Source organism: Grampus griseus (assembly GCF_964374135.1).
Source record: "Grampus griseus genome assembly, chromosome: 19".
Lineage (NCBI taxonomy): Eukaryota > Metazoa > Chordata > Mammalia > Artiodactyla > Delphinidae > Grampus > Grampus griseus.
The window spans coordinates 1,538,976-1,563,863 of record NC_139013.1 but is presented as its reverse complement, the minus strand read 5'-3'; the positions used below and the strand labels follow the sequence as shown (position 1 = coordinate 1,563,863).

The 24,888-nt window shown below is 44.8% G+C and overlaps 1 protein-coding gene and 1 pseudogene across 3 annotated transcripts; one reads left to right on the top strand and one right to left on the bottom strand.

The window, feature by feature from the left end:
• Window positions 1-112: 112 nt before the first annotated feature.
• LOC309837110 (zinc finger protein 550-like) lies at window positions 113-23,726 on the bottom strand. 2 transcript variants are annotated; one of them, XM_082677468.1, is made up of 5 exons: window positions 23,506-23,726; window positions 16,989-17,115; window positions 15,827-15,922; window positions 5,433-5,468; window positions 113-370 (listed from the first exon to the last, which is right to left on the bottom strand). In XM_082677468.1, exons 1-4 carry the CDS (start codon window positions 23,530-23,532, stop codon window positions 5,434-5,436), a joined length of 285 nt encoding a protein of 94 aa, XP_082533594.1. In that variant the 5' UTR covers window positions 23,533-23,726; the 3' UTR covers window positions 113-370; window position 5,433. The 2 variants fall into 2 exon arrangements, with proteins under 2 accessions (XP_082533594.1, XP_082533593.1); XM_082677467.1 differs by lacking the exon at window positions 5,433-5,468.
• On the top strand, window positions 17,349-20,310 carry LOC309836219 (atlastin-2-like; annotated as a pseudogene). Its single transcript has 3 exons — window positions 17,349-17,378; window positions 18,372-19,263; window positions 19,437-20,310. The product of its transcript is annotated as an atlastin-2-like (transcript).
• Window positions 23,727-24,888: the final 1,162 nt, after the last annotated feature.

Sequence of the window (24,888 nt, the reverse complement as noted above, 5' to 3'; positions counted from 1 at the left end):
AAAATTCAGACCATGCAAACCTATACAATTATGAAAAAAAAGAAACTTAATACATCTTAAGAGAAAATTTCACAGACTTTAATTTTGGGATATAGTTTGCTTTTACGTAGTGACTCATGAACTGGAAAGCATCCAGTCTAGAAAATAGAGAGGAGCTCTGAAGAGCTATTCAGAATGCACAGATTACATAGACAAAAATACTTGAGAACAAGGAATTCATACTAGGCAATAGCTGATTCGTCATAGAAAGGTTAATTTTCTTTATGTGGGGCACAGGGAAGTTTTGGAACAAGGTTGTGAAAAACTAAAGCTTATCAGGCATATTCTGATTGGCTGGCCTTAGATTTCCGCTCCTGAAAGAGCCAGATATCTGCAAAAAATAGAAATTGAAGTAAGTTTCAGCATTCAGATTTGGGTCTTAGCATGAGCCACTCTGTCTTGGGACTAGTTTAGATATTTTAACACATGACGGGGGAAAAAAAAGTAAAATCACAAACGTTATATTGTTTTTTGGCTTTTACGAATAAAGCTGCTGTTACTGTGAATATTTCCACCGAAGTATTCCTAAGTCATAAGATTTAATTTTTCTTAAGGATATACCTACAATTGAGATTACCGTGTCGTATGATATGTGTATGTATAGCATTACAAGAGAGTACAACAGTATTTTCTAAAGTTATTTATCAATTTGTATTCCCTCAAGAAATATATGAGTTGTAGCTGTTTCATCTCTTCATTAACTTGAAATTGTCAGTGCTTGATTTTTAGTCATTCCAATGAGTGTGTAGTAGTCCCTCACTGTGGCTTTAAAATGTGTTTACAATGCTGAGTAATAAGGAGAAGCATATTTTCATTTTCTTATTTACCATTTATACTTCTTTGGTGACACATGCCTTCAGAAGTTTTGCGAATATTTTGAATTGTGTTATTTTTCGTTATTGTTATAAAGACCATTTACATATTGAGAATCACAGTCATTTTTCAGAGATAGTTCTTACAAATATCTTTCTCTAGGTTGTGACTTGAGTTCTTACTTTCTTAACTATCTCTTGAAAAGGAAAGTTTTAATTTTGATTAAGCTTCAATTAATTTATTTTCGTTGGTTGATGACCTTTGTGTTTTTATTTATTTATTTTTGTTTATTTTTATAAATTAATTTATTTTTGGTCGCATTGGGTCTTTGTTGCTGTGCGCAGGCTATTTCTAGCTGTGGAGAGCAGGGGCTACTCTTCCTTGAGGCGCGCGGGCTTCTCATTGCAGTGGCTTCTTTTGTTGCGGAGCACGGGCTGGAGGTGCGAGGGCTGAGTAATTGTGGCTCCCGGGCCTTAGAGTGCAGGCTCAGTAGTTGTGGCACACAGGCTTAGTTGCTACACGGCATGTAGGATCTTCCCGGGGATCGAACCTGTGTCCCCTGCATTGGCAGGTGGATTCTTAACCACTGTGCCACCAGGGAAGTCCCACCTTTTGGTTTTTAAATAATCCTTACCCTTAACCAAAAACAAGTCATAAGTCATCTTTTCTACTGCATTTTTTCCCTCTGACATAAAGAACTGTGGGGGGGGACTTAAATAAATATATAAATATGAAAATAAATAAATATGAAAACATAAAATAAAATGTTGATTGCTCAGACTGATGTACATGGATTACCTTTATCAAGATCTTTCTTTTGCAGACTTCCAAGAACAAATGTAGGATATTTGTAAAAGCTATTTTAACATCGTCTACTTATCCTTGTATGTTACTATTCAATTAGATTTTGTTTGTATGTTGGTTGTGGCCGCACCATGTGGTTTGGGGATCTTATCTCCCTGACCAGGGATCGAACCGGGCCCCCGGCAGTGGAGGCACGGTCAATTGGATTTTTTTTTCTTCCTGCTAACATGTATTATATTTCTGATTGTTTGCCTGGATTATAATTACCCTCTTCACATGCCATGATGGACACCCTGAGAAGACGAACGTTTTCCCTTTTTTCTGCCTTAAAGTTTTCGAAGGGAAGTCTCCATTCATGCTTTGTTATTGATACTTTTCTGACTGTGAATAATTTCCCTTTTTTATGAGAGAACAATTTTATACTCACAGGCTTCAGGAGGCAGCATGAGCTCCCTGGGACTTGATTTCATTATTTCAATTTCATTGTTGTGTTTTGAGGGCAAGTCTCCATTTGTAGCCAATCAAACTGGTTTTCCAATTTACCAGAGTAATGCATGTTTCCCTCCTGGAATAAATCTACTTAAGTTAAATAAAAAGTACATCCATTTAAATTGAAAGCACTGGTATCAATGGCTATCACTAATGTCCACTGACACTGACCACATGTCAGGCCTGTTCCAGGCACTGTCGATTACCACACGTTTAATTCTGGCACCCCTGTGCTCTCAAAGTCACGAAAATACAGCTAATGCATTAAGTCTCTCATTAAGCTCAACTTACATTAGAAGATGCCCCTCCATTGTGAGATGCTATCCTCTGCCTTCTTTCCAGGTAAAAGTCCTTTATTTTTTGAAATGTGGGTGTGAAATGTCCTTTTTTACCAAATCTGTGTGAGCTTTCTAGTCAAAAAAAATTTTTTAGTGATTCATGAAATGCTAACATCTGGGAATCACCAAATCACCGTCCCCCATAGGCTCCCTCTGTTATCCCATTAAATTCTCCCTATCCCACTGACCCCTCACCTCCACTTTCCCCTTCCTGCTGCATGTCCTTTCCTCCTTTGTGTAGCACCCAAGAGTCCAGTTCTGGAGGCCGACTGATGCGTCAAATTCCAGCTTCACTGCTTATGCCCTGTGTGACCCTGTGCTAGTCAATGAGCTGTTTGTGTGTCAATTTCCTCCTTGGTAAAATAGGATAATGTTGTAGCTGCTGCTCAGGGCTGTAGGAGGGTCTATTGGTTAATGTATGAAAAGTGCATAGGGCAGCACCTTGTGCTCCCTAATGAATGGGTCTGTTGATGGTTACAATCCCAGCTGCCATCATCAACGTCATTGTCATCACCATCCCCATCATCATCATGGTCACCATCGTGCCAGACCTTGGCCCATTCTGGAGCCATGTGGCATAGTTTTGTTGTTATACAGCACAAACCCCATGTACAGCCAAACTGTGTCTCTAGCTTGGTTCAGCTGCTCATCAGTTCCCTGCCTTTCAGCAAGTACATTTATCTCCCTGAGCCTCGATTTCCTTTTATGGAAAATGATGCCTTTCAGGCACCTGCTTCACGGGGAGGCTGTGAGGAAAACCCAAAATAGAATCCTTTAGTGCAAGGCCCACAGGAAGAGATGCCTAACGCTGTAAGATGAAGGTGCAAACCATGTTCCTGAATAAGGAGACCAAATTATGTGTACACAAGGACAGACATGAACTGACTAGATGGTATGTATAATTTTGTTATTCCTGGGCAATTAATTAAAAAGCCCAGGAAAAGTATCAATAAAAACCTTAATTAAAACTTATAAATGTATTTAACATTTCAAATAAAATACTTCTATTTCATAAAACTAGTACAGGCTAAATTTTTTTTTCCACTCTGCAGAACTTGTGGGATCTTAGTTCCCCGACCAGGGATTGAACCCAGGCCCTTGGCAGTGAGAGCACCCAGTCCTAACCACTGGACTGTCAGGGAATTCCCCAGTATGGGCTAAATTTAGATACCAATGAAAGAATAGGCAAAACAACTACATTGAAAAAAATCAGAAAGTGAATGACTCTCAGAGACTCACAGAATCAGGCAAGTGGGCATTTTTCGGCATCACAGAATTGTTCTATACCTAGACTGGGAAGTTTTTTCATGTATAAATGCATTTATCAGTCATCAAATTGTACAGTTGATGTTCGTGTATTCCCCTGAAATAAACTTTACATTGAAAAAGTTTAAAACACTTCCTGAACTTTAGTTAATGGCTTGTATCTTGCCATGGCATGGGTAGTGTTTGTGAACCTAAATGCAGTGTAGTCAAAGAAGGCCCGGAAGCGACGGTTCACCTATGTCCTTGAGCACATCCAAGACACAGTTCTTGATTTCTCAATACCTTTCTCTACCAAAAAGAAAATCTCCTTAGAGAAAAGACTGATTCCTGGCAGAGAAAGGAAATTTGCAGGATGAAACTGTAATATCTTTTGTATCAGAGCTAAGTGCACAAAATGTGATGGTGACATGAAAATGGGATAAACCAGCATAAAGGAACTCCCATGGACTCGAATCTGGGAAATTTTGAGATTCAAAACAAATGACGGGCTTCCCTGGTGGTGCAGTGGTTAAGAATCCGCCTGCCAGTGCAGGGGACACAGGTTTGACCCCTGGTCTGGGAAGATCCCACACGCCACGGAGCAGCTAAGCCTGTGTGCTACAACTACTGAGCCTGTGCTCTAGAGCCCACGAGCCACAACTACTGAGCCCATGTGCCACAATTAGAGAAAACCCACATGCAGCAACGAAGACCCAACGCAGCAAAAAAAAGGCTCTGAAGGGACCTTCCTGGTGGTCCAGTGGCTAAGAATCTGCCTTCCAATACAGGTTTGATCCCTGGTGGGGGAACTAAGAGCCCACATGCAGCGGGACAACTAAGTCCACACGCCACAACTAGAGAAGCCCGTGCACCACAATGAACACCCAGCGCAGCCAAAAAAAAAAAAAAAAAAAAAAAAAGGGCTCTGAAGAAGGCCCCGAGTGAGAAAAATGATCATTTTATATTTTTCTGTCTTCGTTGCTGCGTGTGGGCTTTCTCTAGTTGTGGCGAGCGGGGGCTACTCTTTGTTGCGGTGTGCAGGATTCTCATTGCGGTGGTTTCTCTTGTTGTGGAGCACAGGTTCTAGGGACACGGGCTCAGTAGTTGTGGCTCTCGGGCTCTACACCACAGGCTCAGTAGCTGTGGCACATGGGCTTAGTCACTCTGCAGCGTGTGGGATCCTCCTGGACCAGGGCTTAAACCCGTGTCCCCTGCATTGGCAGGCAGATTCTTAACCACTGAACCACCAGGGAAGCCCCTGTATGGCACATTTTTTCACATTATTTCAGTTAATACTGATTATCTTGTGTAGCTTGAAAACTAGCCTCAAAGGAAAAAAAATCTCAGGACAAATTTCAAGTACTCATATCCAATGCCAGCACAAGGGAGTAAGTCCATGGTGGCAACTGTGAAACCCATACAAACACGAGACCTGCATGTATACATCTAGACTCACCTGTTAAAATCCCTGGCACTTTACTCTGTAAAAACATAAAAAACAGCTTCACACAAACATTTATAAGATCGGACAAGGAGGATCCTTCTCCTTTACCATGAATTTAACTTGGATGTGTGTTTTATTTTACTGGTTTTACCTATAATTCAACCGCTAGAAAGCTGCAGAGGGGGACTTGGAAATGTCCAGTCCTTTCCACAGGGTTAGAGAGGCTGAAACAGTGGAAAGAGGAAAGAAATAGCACTCACCTCAGAAGGCCACAGCCACACAGGATGAGCACCTTGCTGTCAGAGACAATAAAGAAAACAAACCCTCCAACAAACCACTTTCAATACATCAGCCGGTGTGACCCTTTATAGACATGGCAGATCAAGCCATTCCTCTGCTTCAAATCCTCCAATGTCTCCCCATTTCATTCAGAGTCAAAGCCAAGACCCTAACAGTGTTATGCAGCGTTTGACTGCAGTTGGACTCCCAATTTCCTTTCTGAATTAATCTCCTACTATTCCCTCTCTTCATCACTGATTCAGCTCCATCACCTCCTTGATGTGCCTCGAATATTCCAGGTTATGTCCCAGCTGTAAAGCCCTTGAACTGGATGTTCCCTCTACATGGGGAGAACTTTCTCCAAATACCCACATAGTTAGCACCTTCTTCTCTTCCCAAGTCTTTGCATAAACGTCAGCTTTGAGAAGAGGCCCCACTTTAACCATTCTATTTAAAATTATGACGTGTTCTTATCCCCTCACAGATTGGTGTGTATCATTGAACTTACACTGCGCCATTTTTTCCCTTCAGTAACACTTATGACCTTCTAGTATTTTATACAATTTATTGTTTATTATGCTGCTTATGTAAACTCTGCAGGGCAAGATTGTTTCTTTTTTCAACCTGTTTTGTTCAGTGATGCCTTTCAAGTGCCCAGAACAGTGATTCTGGCATCCAATAAATATCGAAGTGAATGAATGAATGATTAAAAAAAAGAAAAAGAAAAAAACCCACATAGAATGGAATCAAGAGTGAGAATTGGGGGGGGAGGGATAAATTGGGAGATTGGGATTGACATATACACACTACTATATATAAAACAGATAACCAACAACTGCCTACGGTATAGAACAGGGAACTATACTCAATATTTTGTAATAACATATAAGGGAAAATAATCTGAAAAGGAATGAGTATATGTATAACTCATATACATGAGTATATGTATATATGTATAACTGAATCACTTTGCTGTACACCTTTGCTGTACAACATTATAAATCAACTATACTCCAATAATATTTTTAAAAATAGATAAATAAAGCCTCTAAGTGACATGGATCAAGTTATCTTCCACCTTGCTAAACATCTTTTCAAAGAACCTATTGAGCGTTTCCCTGATGGTGCAGTGGTTAAGAATCCACCTGCCAACTCAGGGGACATGGGTTTGAGCCCTAGTCCAGGAAGATCCCACATGCTGTGGAGCAACTAAGCCCGTGCGCCACAACTACTGAGCCCGCGTGCCTAGAGTCTGTGCTCCACAACAAGAAAAGCCACCACAATCAGGATCCTGCGCACCACAACGAAGAGTAGCCCCTGCTCACCACAACCAGAGAAAAGCCCACACACAGCAATGAAGACCCAACGTGGTCAAAGATAAAATAAAAAAAAAATTAAAAGAAAAAAAAAAGAACCTATTGAAGACTGAAAAAGCAGCCAGTTAATAGACTCAAGGAATTACCTGTCTGCCATTAAACAAATACAACATGTTTTCACTGAGGTTTGTTGAATTTGACTGAATTTCCCTAAATACTCTAAATGTTTCTATTCTGCAAACTGTGTGCATATACTAATAAACGTACTTCTTTTTAAACTAAAAAAAAAGAAGAAGAAGAAGAAGAAGAAAGAGTGAGAGATAGTATCAGGCATTTAAAACCAGATGAACAGGAGTTTACCTATTAAAAAAAAATTCAACGTCTTTAGGGGTGCACATTTTAATGTCGCGATCCCTATGTGGACCATTCTCTCCTTAGATATAAAATACAAGTATTGTGTGATGCTATTTTCGGTATTCTAATTTCTTACAAGTTCAAGTAGCTCATGACTCAAGCCCTCATATTTCTCACAAAGAATTATGCCAATGGCTAGAGATGTTCGGAACCAAGCCTTCCAACAAATGTTGGTGGAGCTGCCCTCAACGTCCAAGTTTCATGATACAAGACAGCAGTGAACACATAAAAACAAAGGGCTGGGGTCCTTTGCTCCCTCAAACATTGCCCCACCAAAAAACAGAACTGATAAAAAACTGCAACAGGCTTGGCAGGAAAGTCTGAAAGAGCTTACAAAAGCATTTGGTTTTTTCCGTTTATAGTCTTTGTCTCTATCCCCTCCACCTCTTTGTTATTTTTCTTTTTTCTTTATTGGTCACACCGTGGGGCTTGCAGGATCTTAGTTCCCCGACAGGGATCAAAGCCAGGTCCTCCGACAGTGAAAGCGCGGAGTCCTAGCCACTGGGACTCTGCAGGGAATTCCCTTGTTAGTTTTCTTTTTAACATAATGCTGAGATGGCTTAAGTGCAAACCAAGGGGGAGCCCTGTGGCTGAATGTTGTTATAAGTGCATAACGAACCCTGAGTCTGTCTCCTCTGCGCTTCCTCACAGGGAAAGCCCAAGCTCCGTCAAGTTCCAATATGACTCTACGTGAGTAGTGGTGACATGTCACAGGAGGCTTTCTCATGGCAATAATTAAGTGGTTCCTCTTCATTACACATTCTCAGGTGGCGAGGATGAGTCTTCTTTTGGCTGAGGAGTGTCCTTCTGGTTACATTCAGAACGTCTTTCCCCGGTATGTTCTCTGATGTTGACAGAGGTGGACGGACCCACGGGTGGCAGAGCTTCATGTGCTGAGTTTCTCCACAGAATGAATCCTCTGAACGATGAGCAGGGGCCGAAGGCTTTTGACATTTCCACTGCATTCGCAAGGCGTCTTCTCCCACATGACCACTTATGCATTTGAAAAGCAGACAAAAAAACCCTCCCAGAATTCTTTACACTCAAAGGGTTCTTCCCTCCAGCATGGATCCCCTCATGAAAGACAAAAAAGGAGCAGCGGTGAAGACCTTTTTCTCAAGTATGAACCCGCTGGTGCTGCAGGAGATGTGATCTGCGTTTGAAGGCCTTCCCACACTCGGCGCACTTGTATGGCGTCTCCCCGGTGTGGATGACAGAGTGCTGGATGAGGTACGTGCTCCGGTGAAAGGCCTTCCCACACTGGGCACACTCGTAGGGCTTCTCCCCCGTGTGAATCCGCTGGTGCTGTAGGAGTTCTGAGCTGCACCTGAAGGCCTTCCCACACTCTGTGCAATCGTAGGGCTTCTCTCCAGTGTGGATGATGTAGTGCTGGATGAGGTGTGCTCTGTTGCTAAATGATTTCTCACATTCTTTGCATTCAAAGGGTTTTTCTCCAGTGTGGGTCCTATTGTGGCGAATAAAAGTAGAGCGGTGGGTGAAGGCCTTTCGACATTGGCCGCACTCATAGGGCTTCTCCCCAGTGTGGATCGGCTGGTGCTGCAGGAGGTATGACCTGCGTTTGAAGGCCTTCCCACACTCGGCACATTTGTATGGCGTCTCCCCGGTGTGGATGACGTAGTGCCGGGTCAGGGTTGAGCTCTGGCTGAAAGCTTTCCCACACGCATTGCATTCATAGGGCTTCATTCCAGTGTGAATCCGCTGATGTCGAACAAGGTACCACTTCCTGTTAAAACTCTTCCCGCACTGCTTGCACTTGTAGAGGTTATGAATCAGGGGGCCTTTTCCTGGTCCCTGTGGGTCACGCTCACAGAGAACATCTCCCTGAGAGACTCTCTCCTGGAACGCCCTGGAGTGCACACCATCATGCGCCTCCAAACCATCATCTTCAAGGCTCGTTTTCCCAGGATGGGTTTCCTTGTGGGCGTCTGTCTCTGGCCTCAGCTGACCTTTCTGCACTTCCAAAAGCCCTTCTGGATCCATGACTTGCCTCGACCTGCAGTCCCTTGAAGATCCCAGAGTCAGGCTTCTGTGGAGCAAGACTCCTTCAGACAAAACCAGCTCTCTGGTCTGATGTTTTGCTCTGTCATCTGGAAAGAATCCAATACACAAAGGGGGACTTTCGGTGATGCAACACAGAAGAAACAGAAGCAACACTTCAGTGAACAAATGAGGATGAAATCAGCACCTCTGATATCTGCTATGTTTTAACGTCAGTGTATCCTAGATTTCCAGTTACTTTCTATGACCCTTGTACCCTAACACCATTAAAGGGAAAATCTGGCAGGAGGCCGGACCGGGAGACAGAGGATCTGGAGTAGGGGAGGGAGGACAGTTTCAATAATACTGTCTGGAGAGCATCTGCCTCAAGGATTGATGTCTTGGTTCTGTGAGAGTGTAGGGAAGTGGCACCTAGCAAGACTGGGAAGAAAAGGTCATCTTCCCTGGGAGGTGTCCCATGAGCTGGGTCCTAATGCAGACATCAGAGTTGCCAGAAAGAAAGAAGGATGGGGTACTGGGTAGAAACGGAAGGAATAAGCGTGGGTAGATCCACCTTTGGAGAGTGCTTAAGAGTTATAAGAAGAAAAGGTACTATCAATCAGCCATAAACAAGAAGGAAATCATGCCATTTGCAGCAACCTGGATGGACCTGGAGATTATCATACTAAGTGAAGTGAGTCAGAGAAAGACAAATATCATAGGATATCACTTATATATGGAATCTAAAAACAATGATACAAATGAACTTATTTACAAAACAGAAACAGGCTCACAGACATAGAAAACAAACTCATGGTTACTAAAGGGGAAAGGTTGGGGGGAGGGAAAGATAAATTAGGAGTTTGGGTTTAGCAGATACACACTACTATATATAAACAACAAGCACCTACTGTATAACACAAGGAACTATACTCAATACCTTGTAATAACCTATAAGGCAAAAGGATCTGAAAATGAATGGATATATGTATATGTATAACTGAATCACTTTACTATACACCTGAAACACAACATTGTAAATCAACTATATTTCAATTAAAAAAGGAAAAATTGCCTAGAAAATGGCCTGGGATGTAATAAGTGCTATATAAGTGGCTGATAAATAAAACACTGAAAATACTGTTTGAATTAAAAAAAAAACAAAGAGGTACTTCACTGGTGGTCCAGTGGTTAGGACTCCATGCTTCCACTACAGGGGTCCTGGGTTTGATCCCTGGTCAGGGAACTAAGATCCCACAAGCCACACAGTGCAGCAAAAAAAGAGAGTTACAAGAAGAAAGTGGCACCAGAATCCTGGGGAAGGCAAGCCTGAAGGGGCAGTTACAGGAAGAAGAGAATAAAAATCTCAGAAGAAAAGGGGTAGTGGGACACACAAACTCAAACGGTATGAAAGACGAGTTTCTGCTCTGTTGAGAAACATTAGAGTGGTGTTAGCAGGGAGAGCTCTGGAGGCACAATGCCTCAGTTTGAGGAGCGGTTTGTGGGATCTTAGTTCCCTGATGAGGGATCAAACGTGTGCCCCCTGAAGTGGAGGGGCACAGCCCTAACCACTAGACCGTCAGGGAAGTCCCTCCTTTCTTCTTTTATTTTCCTTTAAATTTATGTATTTTATTTATTTATTTTTGCTTGCATTGGGTCTTCGTTGCTGTACGTGGTCTTTCTCTAGTTGCGGCAAGCGGGGGTTATTCTTCGTTGTGGTGTGTGGGCTTCTCATTGGGGTGGCTTCTCTTGTTGTGGAGCATGGGCTCTAGGCGTGTGGGCTTCAGTAGTTGTGGCATGCAGGCTCTAGAGCACAGGCTCAGTAGTTGCTCTGCAGCATGTGGGATCTTCCCGGACCAGGGCTCAAACCCGTGTCCCCTGCATTGGCAGACAGATTCTTAACCACTGAGCCACCAGGGAAACCCCCTCCTTTCTTCTTTATGTCATAATTTCCTCACCTAAGAGACTAGAGGACTCTCAGTTTCTCCAGGTGTCATGAGGGTTAAATGAGAAAATGCCTGTAAAGCTCTCAGCACATTTCTTGACGCAGTGCGAGTATGTATGGTGGTTAATTTTATATGTCAACTTGGCTTGGCTACTGTGCTGAGCTCTTTGGTCAAACACCATTCTGGAGGTTGCTGTGAGGTACTTTTTAGATATGACTGACACTGGAATCATCAAACTTTGAGAAAGGCAAGTTACTCTTCTTAATGTGGGTGGGCCTCATCCGATCAATCAATGTCCTTGGGGCTTCCCTGGTGGCGCAGGGGTTAAGAATCCACCTGCCAATTCAAGGAATACAGGTCCGAGCCCTGGTCTGGGAGGATACCACAAGCTGCGGTGCAACTAAGCCTGTGCGCCACAACTACTGAGCCTGGGTTCTAGAGCCCGTGAGCCACAACTACTGAGCCCACGTGATGCAACTACTGAAGCCCGTGCACCTAGAGCCCGTGCTGCACAACAAGAGAAGCCACCAAAATGAGAATCCCATGCACTGCAATGAAGAGTAGCCCCCGCTCACCACAACTAGAGAAAGCCCACATGGAGCAACGAAGACCCAACGCAGCCAGAAAAATAAATAAATAAATAAACTTAAAAAAAAAAAAACAATGTCCTTAAGGGAAAAGGCTGAGATGCCCTGGGAGGGAAAGGATTCTGCCTCCAGACCCAGGACTGCAAGCATCTACTCTTCCAGCTTACTGGACTGCCCCGAAGATTTTGAAATCACTTAACCCTCACAATCACATGAAGCCTAATCAATAGAATAAAACTCTGATATATCTCCTTTTGGGTCTGATTCTCTGAAGAAGTCTAATGTTATTATTCTCATTGTTGTACTGGGCAGTTAGGATGACAGCAATGCCATTAGCAAGAACAAGCCATCTTATTCTACAGGCCAAAGAGAGTGGCCTCAGTAGAAACCAAACCTACGGACACCCAGCATCTAGAACTAAGACAATAAATTTCTGTTGTTTGAGGCACGCCCCCTCACCCAAAAGGAAAAGAAAAAGAAAACCTATCCACAGTAATAGAGTGTAAACACTGGGTAACACTGTAGGACAAGCTATTGACAAGGATGAAGCACCAGGAACCTGCAACAGAACTGGAAATAGTCTAAATTTTGGGTGAGGTGGAGGATACCTCAGTTTATACATATGTGAAAAGTAAAGATGATTTCCCACTCTTGGGCATATATCCAGACAAAACTCTAATTCAAAAAGCTATATGCACCCCTATGTTCACAGCAGCACTATTTACAATAGCCAAGACATGGAAATACCCTAAATGTCCATTGACAGAGGAATGGATAAAGAAGATGTGGTACATACATACAATGGAATGTTACTCAGCCATGAAAAAGAATGAAATAATGCCATTTGCAGCAACGTGGATGGATCTAGAGATTGTCATGCTAAGCAAAGTAACTCAGAGAAAGACAAATACCATATAATATCACTTATATGTGGAATCTAAAAAAAAATGACACAATGACACAAATGAACTTACCTACAAAAGAGAAACAGACTCACAGGTATAGAGAGCAGTCTTGTGGTTGCCAAGGGGGTTGGTGGAGAGAGATGGATTGGGAGTTTGGGATTAGCAGATGCAAACAATTACATATAGGATGGATAAACAAGGTCCCATTTTATAGCACAGGGAACTATATTCAATATCCTGTGATACACCATAATGGAAAAGAATGTATACATATGTATAACTGAATCACTTTGCTGTACAGCAGAAATTAACACAACATTCTAAATCAACTATACTGCAATAAAAATTTTTTAAAAATTGAAAAAAGAAAAAGTGAAGCTGAACCTGAAGGATTGATATGTATCACTGTATAATTCCGATATAAAAAAATTAAGTAGATTTTAAAAACAAAAGGTATGGAAGTCAAATATATAGAGTCAATCCTTGAATAACACGGGTCTAAAACCCATAGGTCCACTTATACACGATTTTAGCCCTTTGTATCTGTGAGTTCTGCATCCATGAAATCAACCGACCATGGATCAAAATACTACATAATCTGCAGTTGACTGAATCTGAAGATATGGAACTGTGCATATGGAGGGGGACGGTCCACCATAAGGGACCTTAGCATCCACGGATGTTGGTATCTGCGGGAGCACTGGAACCCATCCCCCACATACACCACAGGACAACTGTCCATCATTTCCAAAATGAGACAACTCTTTCAAGAGTTGTGGGCTTCCCTGGTGGCGCAGTGGTTAAGAATCCGCCTGCCAATGCAGAGGACACGGGTTCGATCCGTGGTCTGGGAAGATCCCACATGCCGCGGAGCAACTAACCCCATGCGCCACAACTACTGAGCCTGTGCTGTAGAGCCCGTGAGCCGCAACTACTGAGCCTGCGTGCCTCAACTACTGAATCCCATGAGCCTAGAACCTGTGCTCCACGAGAGAAGCCACCGCAATGAGAAGCCCACGCACTGCAACGAAGAGTAGCCCCCGCTTGCCACAACTAGAAAAAGCTCACGTGCAGCAATGAAGACCCAACAGATCCAAAAATAAATAAATAAATAAAATAAGTAAATTTATTAAAAAAAAAAAAAGATGACGAGAGGGACTTCCCTGGTGATGCAGTGGTTAAGAATCCGCCTGCCAAAGCAGGGGAAATGGGTTCGATCCCTGGTCACGGAAAATCCCACATGCCGCAGAGCAAGTAAGCCCGTGTGCCACAACTACTGAGTCTGCACTCTAGAGCCCACGAGCGCATGTGCTGCAACTACTGAAGATCGTGCACCTAGAGCCCGTGCTCCGCCACAGCAAATGAGAAGCCCACACACCGCAACAAAGAGTAGCCCCCGCTCGCTGCAACTAGAGAAAGCCTGCGCGCAGCAGTGAAGACCCAATACAGTCAAAAATAAATAAAATAAAATAAATAAATTTATATATATATAAAAAGATGACGAGAGCTTGAATTAGGGTGCTGGTGATGGACTCAGGACACACGGATAATCTCAAATGGGCAGGCCTGGGGATGGACGGATGTTGGTTTGATGGAGAGAGAGGCTGGCTGAGGTGTTGCTAATCTTCTAATCAGCTTAGATGGCAGGACGTTCTCAGAACAAGGCACGGGATAGGAGTGGGCAGGATCCCAGGGGTCTTCTAAGGCATGACAAGCTTGAGAGGTCTCTGAGACACGAAAGTGGAGATCTGGGAATAAGGAAATGGGGGCGGGGTGGCGTGTGGAACAGAGCATCGGTAGTGGAGTTGGCCAAAGACACTTACAGGCGGGCTGAGAAGACTGAAGGACCGATAGAGAGTAGAGACCGTGACTCACTGTGGATTATTCAAGCTACAGTCAGCAGCAGAGATGTGGGGCTGAAAACCCCAAACATCCGCTTGGTGTTCTTAAGGGCAAGAGGGGCAGGAAGGTACAGTGCAAGGGGCTGCTTCTGAGTGTCTTGTGGACAAACAGGAGGATGGATAAATGGATGGAGAAGGTGGGAAAGAGTTCCATAGAGAGTATAGCATAGATCATAACTTCAAGGGGAAGAAAGGCCCCTTTTCCTCTGAGTCTAGAAGTCCAGGAAAAATGCGTGATACCACCATTCACTTTGATTAATACAATTACATGGATACGGTAAGAACTGACCTTAGTCGACCCTCTCTATAGACCAGGCACTGTACTAAGCAGTTTTCTGCATTATCTCATTATACCTTCAAACAACCCACTCACATACACACTAGCCTCACTCTGACTTCCTGAGAGCAGGGTGAGTAGAGTAGACAGAGGTCATACAAACCAAGCCCACTGGCTCTTCTCCTTCGGCCCAGAGCAAAACCACACTCTCCAGTCCTGAGCATCCAGCTGTGGCCAAATGCCTAGTCCTTGCCTGTGAGATACAGGGGAGTAAATTATGTGTGCATCTGGGTGTGACCTGGCCCCTATCCCTTGCTGTTTCCCCTCCACCAGCTGGATTATGCTGGACCAACCTTAGAGCTATACGTTGACGTCAGAAGGTGCCTGGATCTCTAGATGCAACTAGAGATTATCATACTAAGTGAAGTAAGTCAGAAAGAGAAAGACAAATACCATATGATGTCACTTATATGTGGAATCTAAAATATGACACAAATGAACCTACTTATGAAAGAGAAACAGACTCACAGACATAGAGAACAGACTTGCGTTTGTCAAGGAGGAGGGTGGGTGGGGAGGGAAGGAGTGGGAGTTTTGGATTAGCAAATGCAAACTATTATATATAGGATGAATAAACAACAAGGTCCTACTGTATAGTGCAGGGAACTATATTCAATATCCTGTTATAAACCATAATGGAAAAGGATATAAAAAAGGAATTATATATGTGTATAACTGAGTCATTTTGCTGTATGGCAGAAATTAGCACGACAGTGTAAGTCAACTGTACTTCAATAAAAAAAAAAAAAGAGAGAAAATAAAAATTAAAAAAAAAAAAAAAAAAGAAGGTGCCTGGGTCTCTAAATAATGGTGTGGTCCCAAGCTGGCCAGTTGATGCACACTATACTTTGATGTGAGAGAAACCACCAGACCCCACAAAGGGGGTTTCACATAGCAGCTCAGAGGCACTGGTCCCCATGCATTCTCAAGGTTGCTGTGAACCCACTTGACCAACAGCTATTGGCTCCTACCTGGGCACATGCTATGTGGGAGGCCTCTCCTTCCCATCCACAGCTCCTGCCCATGTTCCAGCAAGTGGATCAACTCTGGTTTGGGAACTGGATGCCCTGTGGATGGAGAAAAAAACAGGACGCAGGTGTTTTGATGAGAAGAATGAAACCCTTCCAGCCTATCTGGGACTTCATGGCAGGAACAAGACCATGAATGTAGCGGCTCCCAAAGTAAAGAAAATGTTGATCTGTGACTGGGAATCCAATGGCACAAACATCACTCCTGGGCTGCAACTGCTATAGAGGGTGGTGCTGTCTGTCTACACAACACCACTTCCCTTAAACTTCATCAGTGGAAGCCAGCCCCATGCAGGGTCATGCCACTTTCACACACAGCCACGGGACCCTGGGAATACTCCAATAAAAAACAAAAAATCCCACAACGCTGAAGTCAAAATAATGGCATTAAGGTCCTAGCAAGTTCGCGTAGAAGGCTCAGGGCTGTGAGCTAGAGGCTGGTCCCTCTGTTGAAGAGAAAAATTAACCACAAAGGGGGCCATGGAATACTCACTCACACTGATCTGAGACTTTCTCTTGACAACAATCAGCGTGCCAGACAGAGAAGGTAAAAGGACTGGCTTTTGCAGGGTGTCCACCTGTGGCATTCCATGACATTCCTGTGCACCTTCTAAAATGATCTCCTGCCCAGGGGAGGATCACGGCCCAGGCCTCAGAAAGCATGTGATGATGATGTAGACATGAGGGGCCTTTGAACCAAGATTGTGCTGTTTAGGAAGATCCCTGGGTGGCACTGATGACAAATGCCATGTAGGGGTCTCCCTCACTCACCCACTCATCTGAGAACAGCCCTGCTAACTGGCTGTGGTGATACCTGACATCACCAGGCTGGGTCAGTCAGCTTCCCTCCTGTGGAATCTGCAACAAGGACCTCAAACTGAGGCCCGAGGGTGCTGGGCACTGGGATGGGGCTGGTGTTCATAAGGACATTGTTTCTATCCCACTGATCACTGCTACAGACACAGGGAGACCAGGCAGGAGGAGAAGCGACCAGAAAAATGCAGGGCCTGTGGGGAGGAGGAAAGGTGACTCCTGTGACTTTGATCAGCCTGGAAACAAGGCGGGGGGGGGGGGTTCCCCACATGTGTGAGAGCTAAGCACTTACCCAGTGAGACCAGGAGCCCACAGATCTCCAGCATCACCTCTTGGTACAGGGTCCTCTGATCCAGGTCAAGTTGTCCCCACTCCTCCCGGGTAAAGGTCACGGCCACATCCTTGAAGGTCACCAACACCTGGACAGTCAAATAGGTAGTGGTGTTGGGCTTTTGCACTTGGATAGGATCAACCCTGTCACTCTGTTGCCGGTGAAGATGCAGAGAGACGCAGGCCTGAACCACTGAGGCCTGCTGGTCGCCGAGTTCTGTGTTGGGCTCAAGGGGGAGGTGGAAGCAGTCTCTGGATATAAAGCAACTGTGGCTGAGAGAAAAGCCTCCTGTGAAGGAAGCCACTAGAGATGACAAAGACAATGGTTTTCCATGAGGACTGGGGGCAGATGGTACGTGCTCTGGGAAAATGTTCATGATGATAATTCCAACAATGGTAACAGCAAAGTGACAGGTGCTGAGCCTCCCTGGTCCTCACGGTGCACCTGCCCCAGGCTGCGGTCTTCACACGCTGCGGTAAAGTGACTAGAGATCCCTCGCTCTGGAGCCAGATTTCTGGGGTTTGAATGAAGACTCTTAAATCTGACACTCGGGACTTCCCTGGTGGTGCACTGGTTAAGAATCTGCCTGCCAATGCAGGAGACACAGGTTTGAGCCCTGGTCAGGTAACATCCCACATGCCACGGAGCAACTAAGCCCGAGTGCCACAACTACTGAGCCTGTGCTCTAGAGCCCGTGAGCCACAATTACTGAGCCCGCATGCCACAACAACTGAAGCCCATGTGCTCTAGGGTCCGTGCTCCGCAACAAAGAGAAGCCACCGCAATGAGAAGCCCACGCACCGCAATGAAGAGTAGCTCCTGCTTGCCACAACTAGAGAAAGCCCGCGCGCAACAACAAAGACCCAACACAGCCACAAATAAATAAATAAATTTATATATATAAAAAAAATCTGACACTTGCTGGCAGTGTGATCATGGGGAGGACGACATCCCATCATTTCTCCAAGCATCAATTTCCACATCAATACAACAATCACTCCCACTATGCCAATTCTTAGAACTAAAGAGAAAATGTTCCCACACCAGATGCTGTGGAGTGCCTGGCCCAGTTAAGTGTTCAGTGTATTTTGTGACTTTTACTAATCCACAGCCCACAAGGTAAATGCCATCGTCACCACCATGTCACAGCCAGAGGCCTGAGGCTCAGGCAGCTCTAGAAAATCAACCACAACCTCAAATTTAAGGAAAAGTGGGGGAGTTCCCTGGTGGTTCAGTGGTTAGGATTCCACGCTTTCACTGCTGAGGCCCTAAGCTCAATAGTTGGTCAGGGAACTAAAATCCTACAAGCGATGTTGCGTGTCAAAAAAAAAAAAAAAAAAAAAGGGTGGGGGCGGTGGCGAAGCGGTGCGGAGGTAGCAGCTGCACGAGGGGCTGCGGCGTCAGAGGCGAACCAGCAACCCAAACACCTGGGTTAACCACGTCTCGTCCACAACCCTCCTAGGTGAGAATTATGAAGATGACGACCTAGTAAACTCTGATGAGGTTATGAAGAAACCATTTCCAGTACAGATTGTTCTTGCACATGAAGATGACCATAATTTTGAGCTTGATGAAGAAGTTTTGGAGCAGATATTGCTACAGGAGCACATAAGAGATCTTCACATAGTAGTGGTATCCGTGACAGGAGCTTTTCGTAAAGGGAAATCATTTTTACTGGACTTCATGCTTAGATGTATGTATAACAAGGATTCTCAAAGTTGGATTGGTGGAAACAATGAAGCACTGACTGGCTTTACATGGCGAGTTTGTTGCAAAAGAGAAAAAACAGGCGTATGTCTGGAATGAACAAAAGTGGCTGTGCTGCTAATGGATACCCAAGGTGCCTTTGATAGCCAGTCAACTATCAGAGATTGTGCAACAGTGTTTGCTCTGAGCACTATGACTGGCTCTCTCCAGGTATATAATTTGTCTCAAAATATTCAAGAAGATGATCTTCAACACTTGCAATTATTTACAGAATATGGCAGACTTGCAATGAAAGAAATCTAACAGAAATCATTTCAGACATTAATGTTTTTGATTCGAAACTGGAGTTATCCTTATGAACATTCATATGGTTTGGAAAGTGGAAAACAATTCCTTGAAAAGAGATTGCAGGTAAAACAAAATCAACCTGAAGAGCTACAGAATGTAAGGAAGCACATTCACAATTGTTTCTCAAATCTTGGTTGCTTCCTTTTGCCACATCCTAGTCTTAAAGTTGCAACTAATCCTAGTTTTTTTGTGGTCTCTCCCGTTGAGGAGCACGGGTTCCGGACGCGCAGGCTCAGCGGCCATGGTTCACGGGCCTAGCCACTCCGCAGCATGTGGGATCTTCCTGGACAGGGACACGAACCCATGTCCCCTGCATCAGCAGGCGGACTCTCAACCACTGCACCACCAGGGAAGCCCATCCTAGTTTTGATGGGAGATTGAAAGATATTGATGAAGAGTTTAAACGAGAGCTTTGAAATCTGGTTCCAGTGCTACTTGCCCCAGAAAATTTGGTAGCAAAAGAGATAAGAGATGAAAGTCATTTGTAGAGATCTTGTAGAATACTTTAAGGCTTATATTAAAATTTATGTAAAAAGTCCATGCTTCAGGCAACAGCTGAAGCTAATAATTTTGCTGCAGTAGCAGGAGCAAGAGAGAAAGTATGGAGCAGGTAGGCGGTGGGGACAAGCCTTACATTGCACCTTCAGATCTGGAAACGAAAACACCTGGATCTCAAGGAAGTGGCGATTAAACAGTTTCGTTCAGTAAAAAAAAATGGGTGGAGGTGAATTCTACCGTCATTATCAGGACCAGCTTGAGACTGAAATAGAAGAAACCTATGCAAATTTTATAAAGAAACCTATGCAAATTTTATAAAGCACAATGATGGCAAAAATATCTTCTATGCTGCTCATATGCCTGCCACACTGTTTGCAGTCATGTTTGCTATGTATATAATCTCAGGACTGACTGGTTTCGTTGGCCTAAACTCTATAGCCGTCTGTGTAACCTTGTCATGGGGTTAGCACTGAGGCCTCTTTGTACTTGGGCATATGTTACATACTCTGGGGAGTTCACAGAAATTTGAACAATGATTGATCAGATTGCTGAAACACTATGGGAACAGGTATTGAAGCCCCTGGGTGATAATTCGACAGAGGAAAACATAAGGCAGTCTGTAACAAACTCTATCAAAGCAAGCCTGACTGTCCAGCTGTCTCATCATGCCAGATTAAAGACTGACAGTTCATCTCCTCATGGACTCCACTCTTTCTTCTTTTCATGCTAGCTGTACAATGAGAACCCAAATAAAAATAAACCAAAGTTTACAATCAACTGTAGCAGTAGTTTAGTATAACTGGCTTCACAGATGGCTGCCACAGAGTTGAAGTTGTTGGTTTTAAGCATTCTATTTATGGCTCCTAAGACATGAAGACTAACTGTGCATTAGTTTTCATGCACACTTGTGCCATGTTTAATTCTTTTTTTTTCCCTTTTTACTTAATCTAATGTTAGTGAAATCTGTCTTATGTAAAGGATATTTCAGGGAAATATTTTAAGAAATCTATTTAGAGTCTCTTTAACACAGTGTCCCATTGAAATTTTAATTTTTAGAGGTTATGAATCACTGTATCAAGAATCAGATTGCAATGACAATGAAGCCTTTATTGAGCCACGACATTAAAAGTACATATTGCTTTACTGCCTTCAATACCAGTATTACATAAATGCATATATCAGGAACTTCACAGAAATTACATGATAACTCTTGTAGCTAAGAAAATGACTCTGAGGTGTACATTTGTCTTGCCTTTGAAAATTTATAAACCTGTCCAAAAAGGAGATGCATATCTGGGAAACTGAACTGTCTTTATGCAGTTTAGCCTTCGTGTACATAAAATATGCCATTAATTTTATTGGGGGAGAAATTCCAACCAAAAATGTTGCCTACAGCTCTGAGTTAAGAGTATCTATACAGTGTGCAGCTTTTATTTTCTAAAATCGCAGATAGGGCATGTATATGAATTATAAATATATAAACACGATTTTGTATTAAAAGTTTTGTAGATTATGACAAAATCTAGTTCTGTGGTAGGCTAATGAGTACAGTCACTGTGAAGGAATGTTTGTGGCTCATGTCAGTGTGTGAATGCAGACACAATTTGAAGTTTTTGATATATTTGTGATATTTATCTTCTTGAGCACTGCAATCTCACCCCCCCACCCCCCAAGGGAATTCAATGGGAATGTTTATCGTGACTTTGTCCTATGTAGCATTTTAAAGTTCTTTCCTGTAATTTATTTTCAGTACATAATTAAAATTTTGTTATATATATATATATAAAGGAACAGAAGTGGGAATTGAACATCTAGCCAGAAAAAGATGGCACAGAGTTGCCAGAAGATGGGCAGGTGGGAGCAAGTTGTACCTTAGCTAGAATTAAAACAGCTAGGAAAAGACTGTCCTAAGAGGTGACAGTGATGCACAGGAAGTGTGGGGAGAGATAGCCCTGCAGAGATCTGGGAACAGGGCCCCAGATGAAGGAAAATGCAAGGGGAAAAGCTGCAAATTGAGCAGGAATTTTGCAAGCTGAGGACCTCCTGGCTGACTGCGGTGAGTAAGAGAAGAAGGGGAGAGGAAGAAGCATGGAGGAAGTCATGGGGCAGATCCAGTACAGGCCTGTGGGCCACAGTGCAGGAGGTTGTACTTATTATAAGTGTGATGGGAACACCTGAGTGGCAGACCCATTCATTCATTTAACCATTTATTGAGTGCCCTTTACAAGCCCAGGCTGTTCTAGGTCTTGGCAGAGAGCAGCAACAGGCGCTCATGGTCCAGGGCTGGAAAGAGATGCTAAACAAGTAACGATATAAATGAGCAAGACAATGTCAGAGGGGCGCAAAGATTCCAAAGTCAAGAAAATAGAGTTTCCCTGGTGGTTCAGTGGTTAAGAATCCGCCTGCCAATGCAGGGGACAGGGGTTTGAGCCCTGGTCCGGGAAGATCCCAAGTGCCGCGCGGAGCAACTAAGCCCATGCACCACAACTACTGAGCCTGCACTCTAGAGGCCGTGTGCCACAACTACTGAGTCTGTGAGCCACAACTACTGAAACCCGCACACCTACAGCCTGTGCTCCACAACAAGAGAAGCCACCGTAATGAGAAGCCAGCACAACCCAAGGAAGAGTAGCCTCCGCTGGCCACAACTAGAGAGACTGCATGCAGCAACAAAGACCCAACACAGTTAAAAATAAAACAAATAAATTGTAAAAAGAAAGAAAAAAAGAAAGAAAGTAGAGTGAGAAGACAAGAGGTCACGGTCTGCTTTCGACAGGGCACCAGGGAAAGCCTGTTGCAGGACAGCACACTGGAGTGAGTCTGAAATAAAGTGAGGAAGGAGCCAAGTGAATGGGAAGTTAACAAATAAGACAAGTCCTGACAGCGATCAGGACTATGATGAGGGTACTCAGGGTCACGGCTATGGAATTACCCAGGACCTCTTGTGTTTTCATGTCCAAAGGGACACCACACTCCTGCACACTATCACCACTTACCATATGTAACTGAGCCTCAAATAGGAAAACAGATTCAGTGGGAAGCCAGTTCCATTGGCTGTAAACTTAAAGACAAATTCCTTGGCCTTCTGGGCGCCCTGCCTGTCCTGACACCCTTTCTGTCCTAGCAGGGCTGCAATCTCCAAGCTGCTGCAGGCTACTCCTGCCTCTTCCTCACCCCAGCCCTTATCTTTGTAGAGGTTACACAGCTGGGAACCCAAGGGTCAGATTCCCCCAGGGATGAGCCTCTAAGATCAACAAAGGCAAAAGAGACACCTCCGTGGAAAGAGATCCAGAGTGATGCTCCCTGCACCGTGCTGTACTCGGGGGGATACACGTCACCTATGTGGTTTTTCTAGTTCCCTCAACCTAGTTGGAGGAACGTTATCATAAAAGCCAAGGACAGGGACGTCCCTGGCGGTCCAGTGGTTAAGACTCCGCGCTCCCAGTGCAGGGAGCACGGGTTCCATCCCTGGTCGGGGAACTAGGATCCCGCTTGCCTCACCACGCAGCCAAGAAAAACAAAACAAAACATAACCAAGAACAGCAGGGAAAGCTGCTCAAAGTCCTAGACTCGGGAAGAGGCGGGGCCGCAACACACAGAAAGGTCTCCGGACTGCGCGGCCTGCGCTCCTCCCTGCGGGTCCTTCCACGCCACCGGTATGGGGTCAGGGGGATTCGAGAAGCTACATCTCTCCCTACCACACAACGTCCCACTCACTGACTGACAGAAATGGGACCCTCCGTGTGAAGCCCCTAACCTGGATTCCCACCCGAAGCACAAGCGACCCCATCCCGAGGCTCCGACAAACAATGCCCTGGGGAGGACAAGGTGACGACTCACAGGACACCACCATCCTGCACAGCAGCGCGCCTCGGCCACGTGGGTGGGGTCCGAGCGGGCGTGGCCTGGCGCGCCGTCCACTCACCTGCGCCGGGGTCACCAGCGCCGCCATCGCACCGCGGGGAGCGTAGGACCACGTGAGGGCGCCGGAGACCGGCGGGTCCAGCGGACTTAGCTGACCCTCCCCCAGGTCGTACAAAGGCGCAGGTGGGCCCTCCAGGCTGTCCTCCCCGCTCCGTCCCGACGACCCGGGTAGAAGTCACCTAAGATAGAGACACAACTGCCCCATCACGAACAAACGGCCTCCCTGGCGACACAGGAAGTCCCGCCCCTGACAACACGAGCCACTAACGCCCGTTTTCTGTGACGTCATCAGAGCGGCGCTCACAGCCATTCCGCGGAGCATAGTCTTCAGGGTAATGTAGTTCTTGTCCAGCATCCGCTCGGGAATGGGAGTCTGCTCCTTGGAGCCAGTGTCCCAGAGGCGGGAGACTGGAGCTGGCAAAGGGCCTACAGAGGCTCCAACGAAGGAGGCGAGGCATTGGATGTTTCTAAAGGGGACACACCCAGTTTCCCTGTTGTGTTTCCTTTATCTTGTCATTTAAGATGCACCTAACTGAGCAAGTGGACATACTATATGGTAAACTTTTTAAACTTCGTATTCTGCTGCCTCCCATCGTCACAGTCTGTGAGCACCCCGCCCAGATGACTGAGTACACCAGAGTGATGAGGCTGTGGCACCTGACACAAGCTCCCCTTGTCCTCCCTTGTGACCTAGTGACATTACAAGGCACCAATGAAATTCCCTCATGACATCTGCCTGTGTACTCCCCGCCCCCCGCTGCCCGACCTTGTCTTGGGGGCCTCTCTCTCTCTGTCTGGGCTCTCCTCCTGATTGGTTGAGCCTGCTCCGAGGATATCATGATATCACGCAGATACAAAGTACCTACAGTCATAGATGTGAAGTAATAAACTTTATCTTGCTACTGTTCAAATACATGCAGACTGAAGTTTCACAGTTCTGTGCGTTTCAGCGTGTTTGCTCAGGGTCTAGAGAGAACCGACTTCACACATGGCCATTACTAGGATGTTGCAGAAGAAGAGGTTGGGTGTCCCTTAAACAGGTGGACAATAGAAAAACTTTGCTTTCTATAAATGTTTAAATAAATTCATGAAGATCTTCAAAAGTATGTTTGGGGAGGCTTCCCTGGTGGCGCAGTGGTTGAGAGTCCGCCTGCCGATGCAGGGGACACGGGTTCATGCCCCGGTCGGGGAAGATCCCACATGCCGCAGAGCGGCTAGGCCCGTAAGCTATGGCCGTTGAGCCTGCGCGTCCGGAGCCCATGCTCCGCAACGGGAGAGGCCACAACAGTGAGAGGCCCACGTACCGCAAAAAAAAAAAAAAAAAAAAAAGTATGTTTGGAACATATACAGAAGATTTATTTTACAAAAAGTGAAAGTGCTTTAA